The sequence below is a fragment of the Medicago sativa genome, chromosome 3 (assembly GCF_051527215.1).
Source record: "Medicago sativa cultivar Bolivia chromosome 3, Bolivia_mono, whole genome shotgun sequence".
NCBI lineage: Eukaryota > Viridiplantae > Streptophyta > Magnoliopsida > Fabales > Fabaceae > Medicago > Medicago sativa.
This window is the reverse complement of record NC_140751.1, coordinates 102,187,215-102,202,781: the sequence shown is the minus strand read 5'-3', so window position 1 is coordinate 102,202,781 and position 15,567 is coordinate 102,187,215. Positions and strand designations below refer to the sequence as shown.

The window sequence follows — 15,567 nt, the reverse complement described above, 5'->3', positions numbered from 1 at the left end:
TAAAAGTGATTTATTTAGAATATCCGAGTTTGTGCAATATTTATTAATTTGCTCATTTTTCCTTTGGATTTTTTTTTTACATGATACGTTATTCAACCCGTGCGAAGCACGGGTTTGTAACTAGTTAGTATATAGAGAAATGAACTAACTTGAATCTCAAAATTAAATTAAGGAATTGAAAGGCAAATAAGTAAAAATAAATTAAAACAACGAAAAAATTGAAATAATAGTAGCGGTTATTTTCAATGAGTCGTGTATCCATTGTTTGTTTGTTTATTTATGAATAAAAAGTTGCAAGCAAACTCACCCCGAGATTCCCAATCCATTTGTTTAAAATGTTAGAATAAGAATCAATCTCAACCAAATACTAATAGATTAATCCATTTGACGCCAAAGAGATGCAGAGTGATGAAGCCATTAACGAAGGAGATTCATTTTCCACCACAAATCTGATAAGGACAATATTCGGTCTCATACGGCAACCCACGAATCCTCAATATGAAATTTTTAAAAGCTACTATGTCTCTATCCTTATGCTGGAAAGATGACGTTGAAATGAATCAATTGATAATGAATACTAACATTTATAATCAATTAATAATAATAATAATAATTAATTAAGTACATATACGTGTGTTCGGTTTTGGTTGTATACGGCATTCAGGGCAAGTTACTATGTTTCCGGGTAACTTGTATAGTTTTGCTGCATGGCTAGGTAACACCGGAGGACTAACCAAATGTTACAATTAGTTGTGTTTTTTTTTTATACAATTTTTTTGACAAAAATAAACAATATTCACTCGTTCAAATTGATAGAGTAAATCAGAATCAAACACAAATTCAACTTCGTTAACGAAGAAGATAAATTACGAACTGATTTACTACATTCAAGTTAATAGCATAAAACGGTTAAATCCCTATAAATAAGACTTAAACCAATTAAATCAATATAGTTTTTGTGACCCAAATTGGATCTAAAAGCCCACTCCGATATAAGACCCGAGGCCGAGATCAACTCAATGAACTCTTCATTCTAAGGAGTCATTGAGGGGCGTCGTCTGTAACAGTTGCACGCAAATTTCTCCTCGGCTCCCTCCACCGTATATAAATATACATCCAAAACAACACAAAATGCACACACTTTATATCCCTTACCTTTCACTTACTCTTCATTAATTTGAGCGTCAAAGTGTCTACACATATCACATCAACTTTCAACACAAATGGAACATTGCTCTCTAATCTGACCATTCTTCTCGATCTATTGAGATTAGTTTGAATACAATGAAAAAATAAAAAGTAAATCACTATAGTAGGAAACTACCACTTGCGATAGATTATGGAGGTATATAAAAAAAGTTGTTTGATTGAGCACGATTTAAAAATTAAAAATCCGTAACCCACTTCCCAGAATTTTATATTTTATTTTTATAATTAGAGAAGTTATACCTTAAACCGCGGCTATTCTCCTTTTCATGTTTAAAGCAAACTCTCGACACTTTGTTTGTTGAAGAAATTATACCCTAAACCTCTAATAAGACAGACATGTTTAAATTTTAAACGCTCCCCTCTTTTTTAGAAAATAGATGAGAGGGAGGTCGGTGTAATTTACGAGAGGTTGGTAACTTACACAAAACAGAAGAGGTTTGCGTGTTATCTAAACATATCTAAAATAGGAGGATGAATGTAATCTTCTCTTTATTTTTTTATTTGTTCTCTCCTGAGAGATAGCATCCTTAATTAGCATGAGCATCCACCATGACCATGGCATCAACAAGAACATGTCTATACCACACGAAGCAACTTGGTGTGGATAAGGGAGGGGGTAAGAAAGGGAAAAGGAAAACGATAAAATTTAAGCAAATTTTAGAGCTTTTCTTTAACACAATAAAATAAAATAAAAAAATTGCTTAGATATTTAGATTGTTGACAACATATTGCTTTCAACGGGATTGAGTAGATCAATTGGTTTGAAAGATTAAATGAGTTTGATATCTTAGATTCAAATTTGAATTAAGGAGAAAAATATTAATTCAACACCTACTTACTAACATTGGTTATTTAAAAAAGAAATCATGTTCACCTTCAAACCATATACGGAAATATATAATTTTTTAAATTTTGCAATAAAATAGAAAAGATAAAGGACACATAAAAAGGCCTGCATGAGTAATATAGAGTTGGTAGCATTTATCGGCTCGGCTAAATCTTAGTACATCCTTAGTATTGTTGAAGTTTGTTGTGTGTCCCACATCGCTCAGGTTCCCGGGCTGTCGAGTGTATAAATATACTTGAGTTCCCTCCTCCTTAGAGCTAGCTTTTGGGATGAGATCCAAGCTTATTTAACATGGTATCAGAGCCGGGTTAAGGATTGCGATGTGGGAATTTGACCCAGGCCCACGCTAGGTTCCACACCCAGGCCCACGCTAGGTTCCACGCTAGCCACGCTAGGTCCCACGCTACGCGTGAGGGTGGGTGTTGAAGTTTGTTGTATGTCCCACATCGCTCAGGTTCCCGGGCTGTCGAGTGTATAAATATACTTGAGTTCCCTCCTCCTTAGAGCTAGCTTTTGGGATGAGATCCAAGCTTATTTAACAAGTATCACAATGGATTGGAGAAAATCGCCGTGGCATAGTTTGGTTCCGTGTTCATTCTCTAAATCTTGTGTCCCAAGGTTCCGTGTTCATTCTCTAAATCTTGTGTCCCAAGGTTGTTTTTACCTCACCACACACACGTCTATCCCACCGCAAATAACAAACAGGGACTTACTATCTGCGCTGCCTACGTATGTTAGGCCGCCCTTGGCGTGCGTCCGTCTTCACTACCATCTACCCACCCATGGCCACCTATCCTGGCCTTTCATCAACCAAACTAAGGCATAAAATGGCATAATAGTATTAGTCCTCCTTCTGCAGTCATATTTAAAATCAACTGTTTTACATATTACATGGATCGATTTCAACATGAAGTTTGAAAAATAGGTTTAGGTTTAGGCATTTGAAGTTTAACTAATAAATCTGGGGATTCTCTTGTTTAATCATCATATCCTTATTGATTCCAATATTATCTATCAACATTATTTAAAGATTGCAGATTCCAGAATGGTGCTTGGTATCAAAGTTGTCCTCAACAATACAAAATTAAACCCAATTCAGGTGGCGGGATCAGCTTCTGTGTTCATTGAATAATAAATAGTATAATACAACTATGCAAGCAAAGATGACCAATATAGAAAACTAAAACTCTGCTACATATCAACTTAGATGGGAACCTCCAACGGCAGAAATAATAAAATTAATGTGGATGCTTTTGATAGTGGACAAACTGCTAACAAGAATGAGCAAATAAACTTGATCAACCGGCTATCACACCAGCATTTGCAATGGCTCTAGATTAGCAGCTGAAAGATTTGGTTATTGAGTGTGATGTACTGATGTTGAAGTTGTTGTGAAGTGTCTTTATGGAGCCATCAAGTTTATTGATCAAAACACTGCTGTCAAATGTATTAGGAGAGAACAAAATGCTTTTGCTCATGGTTTAGTGGGAGTAGCAATATTTGTTGGAAGTAGAAATTGGATAGCGTCAGTCAAAAGCCAAATCTAAGTACTTCCATGCAAACACTTCATCCCCAATGTTGAATTGCACCATAGTATGTATACTTTCAATGCAAACACTTTATTATCGTATTTATACTTTCAATGCAAACACTTTATCTTTTAGCATAGGGTTTTTAGTTTAACTTTTCTTCTAGCTATTTTTAAAGGGTACTACGTTCAACGACAAAATAGTTTAGATGATGTTTGAAAGCACGGTGGAAATAATGCAGATGTACGATTGCTTGTAGCTTTATTTTGGATGTGCAATGGAAGTGTTTCGGATGCAGAAACAAACAGACTTCTAATATCAATCTTCTATTTGTGTACCATGTATGATCTACAATACAGAGAACAAATAAAATCCTTTAACAATACCAGGATTACCCAACAACATATTGATCGTTGCTTTGAACAAGTAATGCTAGCAACCTGTAGGAGACGCCAAAAATGTCAGGATGTAGTCCTTACTTTCCTCCCTAATATAACGTCAGATGTAGTCATTAATTTCCTCCTAACCAAATAAAACTTATCAATGCAATCAATTTGGTTTATAGCGATTAAACAACAGTTCAAACTTCAACAGAAGCATACGACAGCAGCAACAAGAAAAGAGCTCAAGAAGCTAAATAAATACTAACACATACAAACGACATTTATTGCAACAGCTCAACGAGTCACGTACATGGAGTTTATTGTATACATTCACGATATAATATTGCAAGAAAAATAAAAGTCCTTTAAATTATCCAAACAAACATCCTTTATCATACAATTTCAACATCTGCAACTCTGGCGATAATTCAATGTTTCGCAACAACCTTAAATGCTAGGCCTCATGTTCAGATGAGATGCAATCTTTTGTCCAAGAGAACGATCAGCCTGCATAGTAAAACCAACAAAGAGCATATGAGCAAATAAGTAGGGATGCATTTACACTTGACTGCTCTAAAGCTTCTAGTTTGATAAATTAGCATGTCTAAATCTCACCTGAGACCAGTATGAGATCCAGATGCTGCGGATTTCATGGGTGACGCGTGGGTCGGATAAAGCATCCACCCATCTGCGGAGAAATCTATCTTGCCTGAAAAGATTAAGGCAAAGAAAACCAAATATTAGACATCACCAAACACAATTCATGTTGATCATATCAGTATTTTGTAACAGGAACCTGTCGGGTGCCCAAGATCGGTATCGCTCTCCAGGCTGCTTGAAGTTGTTCTGCTTTGGAATATTGCACTGCATTAAGAAGTAAAATTGTTCATACATTCTTCCCCAATACAGGTATTGTTTAAACAGCTTTACTGGCACTATTTAATTGATCCTCACTCGTCATTTATTTTATAAAAGAATAATAATCAATTTATGCAAAAGTACTGCTAAAAATAAGTGCTACCTAAACTTCAAATTAATTTGCACCAACTTAATATTTAACCAAGGTAGTGGACCTATTTCTCTGCTTCTTTGTCAGAACAATTTTCATACTGTATCCAACGAAAGATCATAGATTTTTTAATGTTCTCATGTAAGAATATTTCACAAATTTTGGTTGTTTCTAAAATGTGTGGTTTCTTAGACAACATTTTTTTTAAATAAGGTAATGCAATCAATCGTAAAAATCACGGCTGATGGATTCACTCACAAGTTCACAACACGTCTCATATTTTCATATTAAGCAATTAATCGAAACTAACCTTTTCACGGCATGCAGAGAAATTAGCAGTAGGAATGGGAACCTTTTCTGCATGACGAACAGGATCATGCCTTGAAGGGAAGTAATTGACCTATAAAATGGCAGAGCTCAAGTCATGAGAAAAGACTGTATATAGCTAAAGAATAAGATGTAATATCACATTTAGAGTTATCATGGCAATCAGCTTCTTGCACTAAAGATGAAAAAGCAGAATATTAATAGACAAATGAAACATTAAATTACCTCTTCATCCCTGTGAATGAAATTCATGAAACCCTCATGGTGATTGTTGTGGTGAGCACACTTGGGAGCATTAGCGGGAAGTTGCAGATAGTTTGGCCCAAGTCTGTGCCTCTGTGAATCAGCATAAGAGAAAATCCTGGTTTGAAGCATCTTATCATCCGAGTAATATACACCAGGCACAATAATGGCAGGACAAAATGCAAGTTGTTCATTCTCAGCAAAGAAATTGTCTATGTTCTTGTTCAAGACCAGGCGACCTACGGGCTGAAGGGGTATAATGTCCTCAGGCCAAGTCTTAGTTACATCAAGTGGGTCAAAATCAAATTTGTCTTCGTGAGCAGGATCTATTGTTTGAACAAACAGTTTCCACTCAGGATAGTTACCAGCAGCAATTGAATCATACAGGTCTTGAGTAGCATGGCTGTGGTTGGATCCTCCCACCTTAATGGCCTCTTCCTCCAACAGACACTTCACACCACATGTGGGCTTCCAGTGAAATTTCACGTACACTGCTTTCCCAGCCTTGTTGATCAGGGAATATGTGTTAACTCCAAAACCATCCATGTGCCTATAATCTTGTGGGACACCCACATCATCAAACAGGAAGGAGAACATGTGAAGACTTTCTGGAAAGTGAGAAAAGAAGTCAAGGATTCTCCAATTCTCCTGGATGTGGGACTTGGGGTTGGGTTTAAGAGCATGGACCATATCTGGAAAATTCATCCCGTCATGAACGAAGAAGACAGGAAAGTTGTTTCCAACAAGGTCAAAGTTACCCTGTGATTAGAAGGTAAAGATAAGAATAATTTATGATACAAACTCCAACTGTTCCATATCACCTCTTTTAAAACAATTATTGTCAGCATTAAGCAAATACACAAGCATCCTGGTTACAACTGCAACTACTTTCATAAAAATGACGACAATTATAAACTAATACTGTAATTATATTTAGTCACTGGAAGATAATTTTTAATTATGCTACATAATCTTTATCTCTAGTTTGAAATTTCAAAGTACAAAGGGTTTAGACAATGCTGGACTCAAACCAACAATGCATGTGTTGTCTTCAATTTTTTCAGGCAATCAAATAACCAAATCCCTAGACCAAATTGTTTAATTAAATGCTACATTTGGGGTTAAATCACATTATGCATCTTTTGCTTGTATGATTGTGTTGAAACTATTATCGGCATTTTACCAACTAAACTGGAGTTGGTTAAAAAGAACATGTGAACAAAATTTGAACAGCTACAGTAGCTGTATTTAGTCGCTGGAAGATATGGAGATATAAAATGATGCTATATATTCATTAATTTCTACCTCTCTGGTGTAGAATTTCACAGCAAAACCTCGAGGGTCTCTCAAGGTTTCAGGGCTGCCACGTTCATGAATGACAGTAGAGAAACGCACAATGACAGGTGTCTGAACTCCAGGAGCTCGTAGGAAATCTGCACAAGTCAGGTGCGAAATATCATGTGTGACTTCAAAGAAACCCTTTGCACTTGCTCCCCTGGCATGGACAACACGTTCTGGGATCCGTTCCCTATCAAATTGGGCAAGCTTTTCCACAAGATGATAATCTTCCAAGAGAATTGGACCTGCCAAAAGGGGTAAAATAATATAAAGTTTCTGCTTACATAATACTTTATTATTTATCCAAATTAACCCTGAACTTTACAACAGACAGATGGAGAATATTCGCCAAGTTGTAATTACCAATGGTGATAACTAATTACGATAATCAAAGTCCCCAATACTCAACTAAATGTGGCGTGGTTTATATAAAAATTGGATCATACAGCACTGTTAGCACACATGCAGCAATTGAGAGGGTTTACTTGGACTTAAGTTTTTGTAAGAGCATACAAAAAAGTTATGATATGTCACAACTGGTTTTTAACTTATTTCCATAAGCTGCTCATAATAACATAAAAATAGCTTATACAAAGTTTATAAAAAGAGTTTTGTCCCATTATAGCTTCAGTTATATCAAAAACAGTTAGGCCTGTTTGTGTAGGCTTAGTTGAGAGTATCGTACATGTGATACTTTTTAGGAGAACCTATGAAAACAGATAACATGTCCATGAGCTGTTTTCAGCTTATTTTCATAAACTCTCCCTTATTATAGTTTATGAAAACAACTTATAACTACAAAAACAACCAACCAAGCCTTATCCCACTATGTGGAGTCGGCTACATGGATCAAACAGCACCATAGTATTCTATCATATACCAACTCATTGATCTCTAAATCGTTGTTAATAATTTATAACTTATATGAAAGCGATTTAATTTAATTTCATCTTTTATTATTATAAAAATAACTTACACACAATAACTTATATAATAAGTACTTGATAAGTTGTTTATCCAAATATGGCCTTATACTATAAGCGCATATTTGATAAGTGCTTGAAGAGCCTTAATCACATGCATGGATGTCATAACATTAAACTGGAAAATGAAAGAGCCGTGAAATCATATAATTTAACAGTGATTAAACTTTGCTGCCAAGAAATCAAATTATGTTAAAAGAATAATTTAAAGATATGGTTAAACAATTTCATCAAATAAGATAAAAAAAGTGATTAAATGAAAGATGATTAATTAGATATACCTCTAGATCCAACGGTTAGGGATGAGTTGTTGTTCCAAACAGGTGCACCGGAATTTGTAGTCCAGAAAGGAGAATTGTAAGCGCTGGATGGACGGTGCTGTAACGAAATTAACATAATCAACACTTGAACGAGCCAAAAAAACAAATTGATAGATTTTTTGCTTCAATAAATAAACAAAACTACGGAATGAAAAGAATAAATAGATTGAATGAATGAATCATAAAATCAGAGACAGAAAGCAATGAAAAAAGATTGAAGTATTGTTGTATACCTTGTATGGATCCATGGTTGGTAATAGTAGAGAGAAAGGATGGAGGACGGTGGAGAAGAAGAAGAAATGGATAGAGATTAAGAAATTGACAAAACAATTTCGTGCGATAATCGCAAGTCTTATCGCCTCATATATAAATAACACACACACACTCCCCTTTTTTCACTCTCCTATTTTCTTTTTTCTTTTTTCTTTTTTTAAATTATCGTTTCTCTCTTCTTCTTTTTCCTTGTTTTTCGTTTTTCTTTTTTTGTAATTTTTTTAAATCTCTCTTATTAATTTCTATTTTTTATATCTTTTTTCTATTTATTAAATTTTTAATTTCTATTTTCTATATCTTTTTTCTATTTATTAAATTTTGTAATTTTTAAATGTCTTTTATTAATTTCTATTTTTTTATACCTTTTTTCTATTTATCGAATACATGACTGAACTCGGCGATTCAAAAAAACATAAAATCTCTTTATGATACTAAGGATGACGACGTCATGAGTTGGATGAATTATCCTCTTTTTTCTTTGTTAAATACTTTTTTAGTCGTGTAAATATATCAATTTTTTCTTTTGTTCACTCTAGAACTTTTGTTGACATTTAATCCCAAAAAAATTTCATCACCAATTTTAATCTTTATTTTTTTACTTGACATGGTATCACACCACTTACAAATCAACCTTAAGTTCCACTGCTTGAAACCCCCAATTTCTAAGCACAATCTAAAGCTTCAAACACACTTCAAAACACTCTGCCACCAAAGCGATACAACTTTTCAAATGCTTCACAAAACGAGCGAGCCACTCTTAAGACTTCCTCTAATAAAGCATTCACACCCAATACGCCATTATTCTTTGAGACCCCCCCCCCCCCCAATATTGAGCATTGATCGTCCTTCATTTAGGCTTTGTTTGAGAGTCTGGATAGAAGAGGAATGGTGGGCTTTATGGGATGATAAATATATAGAAAAATGCACAAGTCATTCACATTTTTTGAAAGAATGATAAACTAATATTTATAATTGATATATTTTTAATTTTAAAAATATTATAACACAATAGATTTAATTTGAAAATTCATATAAGCCATCTAAAACCCCTCAAAACTCTTCCCCAGTATAATTTTTTAGTCCCTAAATGAGAGGGATTTTGTATTATGATTTATGAATAATAAACTAACCATCAAAGCCCTCTCATTCCAAAAAAAAACACCAATTTTCGACGGTGTGAGGTTGAGTTGGAGAATTGACAACATGAGTCCGAGTCAAAGGAGACGGGGAGCGGCGATGTGTGTAATGAACCCTAGGTTGAGGTTCGAAATGGAAAGTGAGTATCGTACAAGCGAAAGAGTCGTGCGTTAGAGACCAAGTCTAAGAGAGTATGTAAAATAATATATAAAAAAGAAACATTGTCCTCAAATTAAACTGAGATGGGTAATCCGCTAGTTAACCTGATCCGATCATTTCAGTTATGTCTCTGTTTTGTCAAATATTTTTTGTCCCTGTTTTTCTTTTGACTGAATCAGTCCTCGCCCAGTGCGTTTAGACCAGGTTGGATTGTAAGACAGAGATGGATTGTAAGATAGGACCGGGTTTTATACACTCCTAATTTATCCAGTTTATTTTGAAAATTTATTGTAAGATTAAAAACAACTCAAAAATTTGCTAATGACAAACTAAAATACAAAACATTGTCCATATACATACCCATCAGGAAGACAATATAAAGTTTAATGGGTGGGTTGATAGTTCGAATTAACCTTGCATACAAAACCGATCAAAATATTTCGAAGTACCACGTAAATTAAAATCATTAATTGATATGACAATTCTAAATATTTTAATTTGTTGTGTGTGCAAAATTGTTTTGAATCGTTAACCCACCATCAATAAACTCGATAAATAATATTTCATCCTCCCCTCAAAAGAAAAAATATTTCATAAATAGATATTCAATGACAATAAAAAGAGATATTATAATGACACATGAATGAAGTTCAATTGGTATCAAGACATAATGTGCGAGGGTCGATGTTTGAACATCGAATTCCCTAAACAAAAACTAAGTTTATGTTGACCAAAACTAAACAAAAACTACCGTAGTAGATACGAGTTTGTATGATTAATTTAAAAAAATGAAATGTTAACAAGTGTCTCCAGAGCAGTCTTTAAGACCTTTAAAAGGTAATTTTTTTTTGAAATTTTTTGTAATTAATGCATTGGAAATTGAAACATTTAACTTTTTTTATGAAATAGTTTCTCCTTTTAGAATGCTTAAAAAGTGCTCCGGAGACACTCGTTAACAAGACCCTTTAAAAAAATAAAAAAGAGTTTGGATTAAGTTGAAAAAATAATAAATTTATCTGAGAACGTCACGCACTCATCATGTTTCCTTATCCGGATTTCGGCGTTTTCTTCCCAAAAAAATATGGTCAGAGACAGAGTGATTTGTTAGAGTTAGAGGGCGTGGTGAACCGTTGCTAACGTGACACGCAAGCTAAAGTCCTTGAAACGTGTGCCCTACTAAAATTATATGGTTTGCAACCATTTCAGCTGTTTGAAAAGAAAAGGAACGCACCAATTACAATGTAAGAAAAATCTAAACGTTTTAATTTTTCTAGCCTTTATAATTTTACGTTAGTATTTTATATATAAAAAAAAAAGAGTATTAATATTCCTTTTTTTTGTGGATGAAAATTTTTATTTCGATTATTTCAAAGCTGCTTCATAATTCAAACGCAGACCCATATAGCGGTCCTCACTTGGGACACTTGCATCCAAATTCCAAATAATTTTTTTTTTTTGGGAATTCTCTTTCAAACAAAAAAATACAAAGACGAACTACCTAGTGATGTCTAGAAGGGAATGTGTGAAAGGAAAAGATTGAAGAATCTAACCATTTTTGAAGACCATAATATTAAAATGAATAAAGAGACAATTATGTCCATAAATTGTCACTTCTTCATGAATTTAGTTGCTAAACAATTAAAATCGACTAAAAGAATCTATAGATTATTTTAGGCTTAATATCAGTTTTAACTCCTTAACTTTCTCAAAATTGCGATTTTGGCCCTCTAAGAAAAAAAACTACAAATTCGCCTCCTAAGTTTTGCACTTGTGGCAGTTTTGGCCCTAAGGCCAATTTTGACTCGGTCTACGCTGACGTGGCACCCTAAGTGAGGTGTCACATGTTTTTTTTTTTTGTCTTGGGGGGCCAAAACTGCTACAGTTGCAAAACATAGGGGACGGTTTTGTAGTTTTTTTCTTAGGGGGCCAAAATCGCAACTTCGTGAAAGTTAGGGGGCGAAAACTGTTATTAAGCCATTATTTTATCATCTACTATTTAGTCCATCGAATAAATTTCTTGTTGAGATATCTCTTATTTGTTCTTCAACTATGAAAATACATCAATATTGTTTATAAACTATCATAAAAGAACAACAAATTAGTTAGAGTATAAATCAGGCAAGTTCGAGGCTAAAATGACTCATCCAAAAAAAAAAAATCAAGAGTGCAAAACTCTAAGTCATCTTTTTGATTGTTTCAAACTTCTTATGAATTACATAAAATATATATAATATTATATAAATATAATAATGATCAAAAATAAAAATAGAAATAAAAATAAAAAAATAAAAAATTTACACTTTAAGTTAATTTCTCGGTGGTCAACCCGAGAAATTGCACCAATGACATGGCATAGACATGATTTGACTTTGCAACATTAGTGTTTATCTTGAGTCTTGTGTCTAAATGGTTTGTGTATTTTTTTTTTGAAAGAAACGAAGTTTTAGTACTTAAAATAAGATGGAAAGGACTCATGCTCTTCCAACTTCGGCTGGGTTCCAAGCTCGGGCACTCTTCAAGATTATGTGTGACTTTTTACCATACTCTTTCATCGAAGTTGAAGTCAGTATTGAGACTTAATGCCCTAGGCTGAGCTTTGTTCTTAGAGTTTTTTTCTTTTCTTTTTCATTTGTGATTCTACCAAAAAAAACTTCGGCTGGGTTCGGCCACCAACCCAATAGTAAAATACATTTTGATTCATGACGCAATGTAGCACATATACTTCCACTTAAAAAAAGAGAAATTACAAGCCAAAAATCACGAGCTTAAATATAATCTAAACCTTAAGTATTACAACAATACGCAAGTAAAATTACAACAAGCAAGATATGTTTCATAGTCTTCAAATATTTTTATATTCTCCCCATTCTCATGTTTTTTTTAGGAACCCCATTCTCATGTTTGTCATATGTAACTTTATTTTCATTCACTCAAAAAAAATGTCACATTGAAGATCATAAAATTTAGATATATTTTATGTAAAAGTTTTTTACCTACTGAGATATATAAATTAAATCCAATTAAATTGTCTCTTCTGCATTGTCCACACACACTCTTTGTGAAGACGATCAAAGTGTTGTTTTCATGGCCAAAACCAATGTTAATTTTGTCCACGAGCTTATGATTCACGCTTCTTCAAAACTTAAAGATATCCTTGCAACACAAACTCTCCTTGTAAGACTTTTTCATTTCCTTTTTATTCTTATTTTTTATTTAACCTTTTAAAAAAATGAAAGTTGAAATTAACTCTGCGAGGATTTCTCACTCCTGAATTCTTCTCCTCCAACAAGTTTAACCACACAACTAAAGTTTATCCAGTCCATTAGTTTTTATCAAATAGTATAATCAAGTTCTTCTATAAAACAAAGAGTCTGATCAAATTCATTAGGGGTATAAGAAAGATCATGTTCGCTACAATTTTTTAGAAAACGTTTTTGGCAACCTCAGCTTATTTGTTGCAGATTATGAAAAGAGTTTGAAAATAATCGAAATAACTTTAAAGTATTTTGTTTGAAATCAAAATTAAATCACTTGTAAATACAAAAACAAATAAAAATCAACAAACTTAGCAAAATTCATTTTTTATTAACGATAGATTAATACTTTTTTTAAAAAAAGAAAAGGAAAAAAAAAACCTCTTTTCATCTTGTTTGTTGTTTCTCAAAACAAATTTTAATCATGGGATAATTGTTACTGTATTGAACAGCATGTAACTGGTATTGTCCAAGCCGTTTTTTGACCTTTTCCATGGGAACACTATAACGAGAGAGAGATTCCAAAGACAGTGTAAGTGGATATGATTGAACCAAGTAGTACATTGCTATCTCACTCACTCCATTAATCCATCTTGTCGTCATGTAGTTTTATCGAAAAATCTGTGATGACTCCAAATAACAGAACAGAAATATATACAGGAGGTTGGTTACAGCCACACGCGCGAGCTAGGCACAAACAGCGGGATTTGGATCCTCTCCATTGAAAACTTGAGAAAGTTTTCTCCATTTTTAATTTCCACCGTTAAAATACAACAACCACTTTTCATTATAATTTAATTCTCATTTGATGGTTGAGATTCCACGAGAAAACTTAAGAGAATTTTCAATTGAGAGAATCCTAATCTAGTCGAACTTTTTTGTTCACACCATGTGTCGTTTATGCTATTTTCTAGGGCTAATCAAATAAGCGATACAGGCGTGTTTGATATCCTTTTCAAAAACAGTTTTTAAGTTTTTAAAAATTAAAAAAGAGTAAAACTTGTTTGATAAATCTTTTTGTAACAGTTCTGCTTTTTCAGTTTTCAAAACAGTTCCACGTTTTCAGTTTTTAAAAACAGAAAAAGGGAAACAGCTTTTAGATGTTTTCTTGACTTTTATTCCGGTTTTCTCTCTAACAAAACGTTTTCTCTCTAACAAAACACGGGAATCATTTTTTAATGGCAATTTCGTAAATAGCCCAACTGAATAATCACTGCAAAATTGTTGGCAGTTTCCATCATCAAGCGGATTTTGTTTTAGTTTTTTTCTTAGAAACAGTTTTTAAATATTTGGTTTATAAAATAATTTTTAAAAACAAAAAAGCAAAAGTCAACCAAACAGGCCTACCAATATCCCTAAAAAAAAAGGCCCTTGCCAATATAAAAAAGTCAACCAAATAGTTTTCGTAAGAGTTTCATTTTCAATCAATATAAAAAATAATCATACTTTTTTGTGTCAACTTTCAATTTTTAAAGAAAAGAAACTCCAATAATCTGAAGTTCACCTGAAAAATAATTAAAGTTTAGTTAAAAATTGTTTTCATTAATTGACCTGTTTGACTGTAAATTCAAATTGCATAAAAAAATCTATATAATATAAATTTACGACCTGTTTCAAGGCTTTTCTCTTCTTTTCATGACAAGTGTCACTTAATTTCAAGGTTTTAAATTCTTTCAAATAGCGACATGTGGCGCTCTATTCTTATTCTATTCTCAAGCATTTGCTAGCAAGGTTTTATTAATGGTATAATATGATATATGGATGTTATTAATGAAATTCCATATTAATGTTGTTCCATAATATTAATGGTAGTCTCACGGTCCCATTTGATATAATATAATTGGTCTAAAAAAATGACATCGCATCGCATATTATATAGATTTTATTAATGGTTAAAAAAATATAATTGTTTTTAAAAAAAATACGATTTTATTAATGAATTCTAATTTAATTGTTTTTCTCATAATATAATTGTTAAATCATAATAATCCCCGTGCCAAGTATAGTGACCGTGATCCACCATTTTTTTTTTATGAATTCCGTTGAATTATTCAATATTTACTATAGGAAGGAAAAAAATATATATACTTTATTTTAAGACCTGAAAATAATTGGATTGGAGGTATGTAATTGGAATTAAAAATGTATCATTAAAAAATATCGAAAATATAATTTCAGTTGATTCTATTTAATGGTCTTGCTAAAATAAACGTTGAACCTTCCCTAAAAAAAATAAAGTGAGCCTTAAACCAAAAAAAAAATCGGAATTGTTTAATAGCTAAAAATCGGATACTTTTATGAAAGAAAAAAAATCGGATACTTTATTTTAGGACAGAGCAAGATTTTATTAATGGTATAATATGATATATGGATGTTATTAATGAAATTCCATATTAATGTTGTTCCATAATATTAATGGTATTCTAACGGTCCCATTTGATATAATATGATATAATATAATTGGTCTAGAAAAATGACATCGCATCGCATATTATATAGATTTTATTAATGGTTAAAAAAATATAATTGTTTTTCAAAAAAATACGATTTTATTAA

The 15,567-nt window shown here is 32.8% G+C and overlaps 1 protein-coding gene and 1 long non-coding RNA gene across 2 annotated transcripts; one reads left to right on the top strand and one right to left on the bottom strand.

Annotated features, from left to right (window-relative positions):
* Positions 1–2,270: 2,270 nt before the first annotated feature.
* On the top strand, positions 2,271–2,571 carry LOC146943086 (uncharacterized). Its single transcript, XR_015032955.1, has 2 exons — positions 2,271–2,406; positions 2,443–2,571. It is a non-coding gene; the product is annotated as an uncharacterized LOC146943086 (long non-coding RNA).
* Positions 2,572–4,223: 1,652 nt separating this feature from the next.
* LOC146943085 (catalase-4) lies at positions 4,224–8,529 on the bottom strand. The gene is made up of 8 exons (XM_085757171.1): positions 8,422–8,529; positions 8,150–8,246; positions 6,853–7,130; positions 5,530–6,306; positions 5,288–5,377; positions 4,765–4,832; positions 4,584–4,677; positions 4,224–4,475 (listed from the first exon to the last, which is right to left on the bottom strand). Exons 1-8 carry the CDS (start codon positions 8,434–8,436, stop codon positions 4,416–4,418), a joined length of 1,479 nt encoding a protein of 492 aa, XP_085613297.1. The 5' UTR covers positions 8,437–8,529; the 3' UTR covers positions 4,224–4,415.
* Between the last annotated feature and the right edge of the window lie 7,038 nt (positions 8,530–15,567).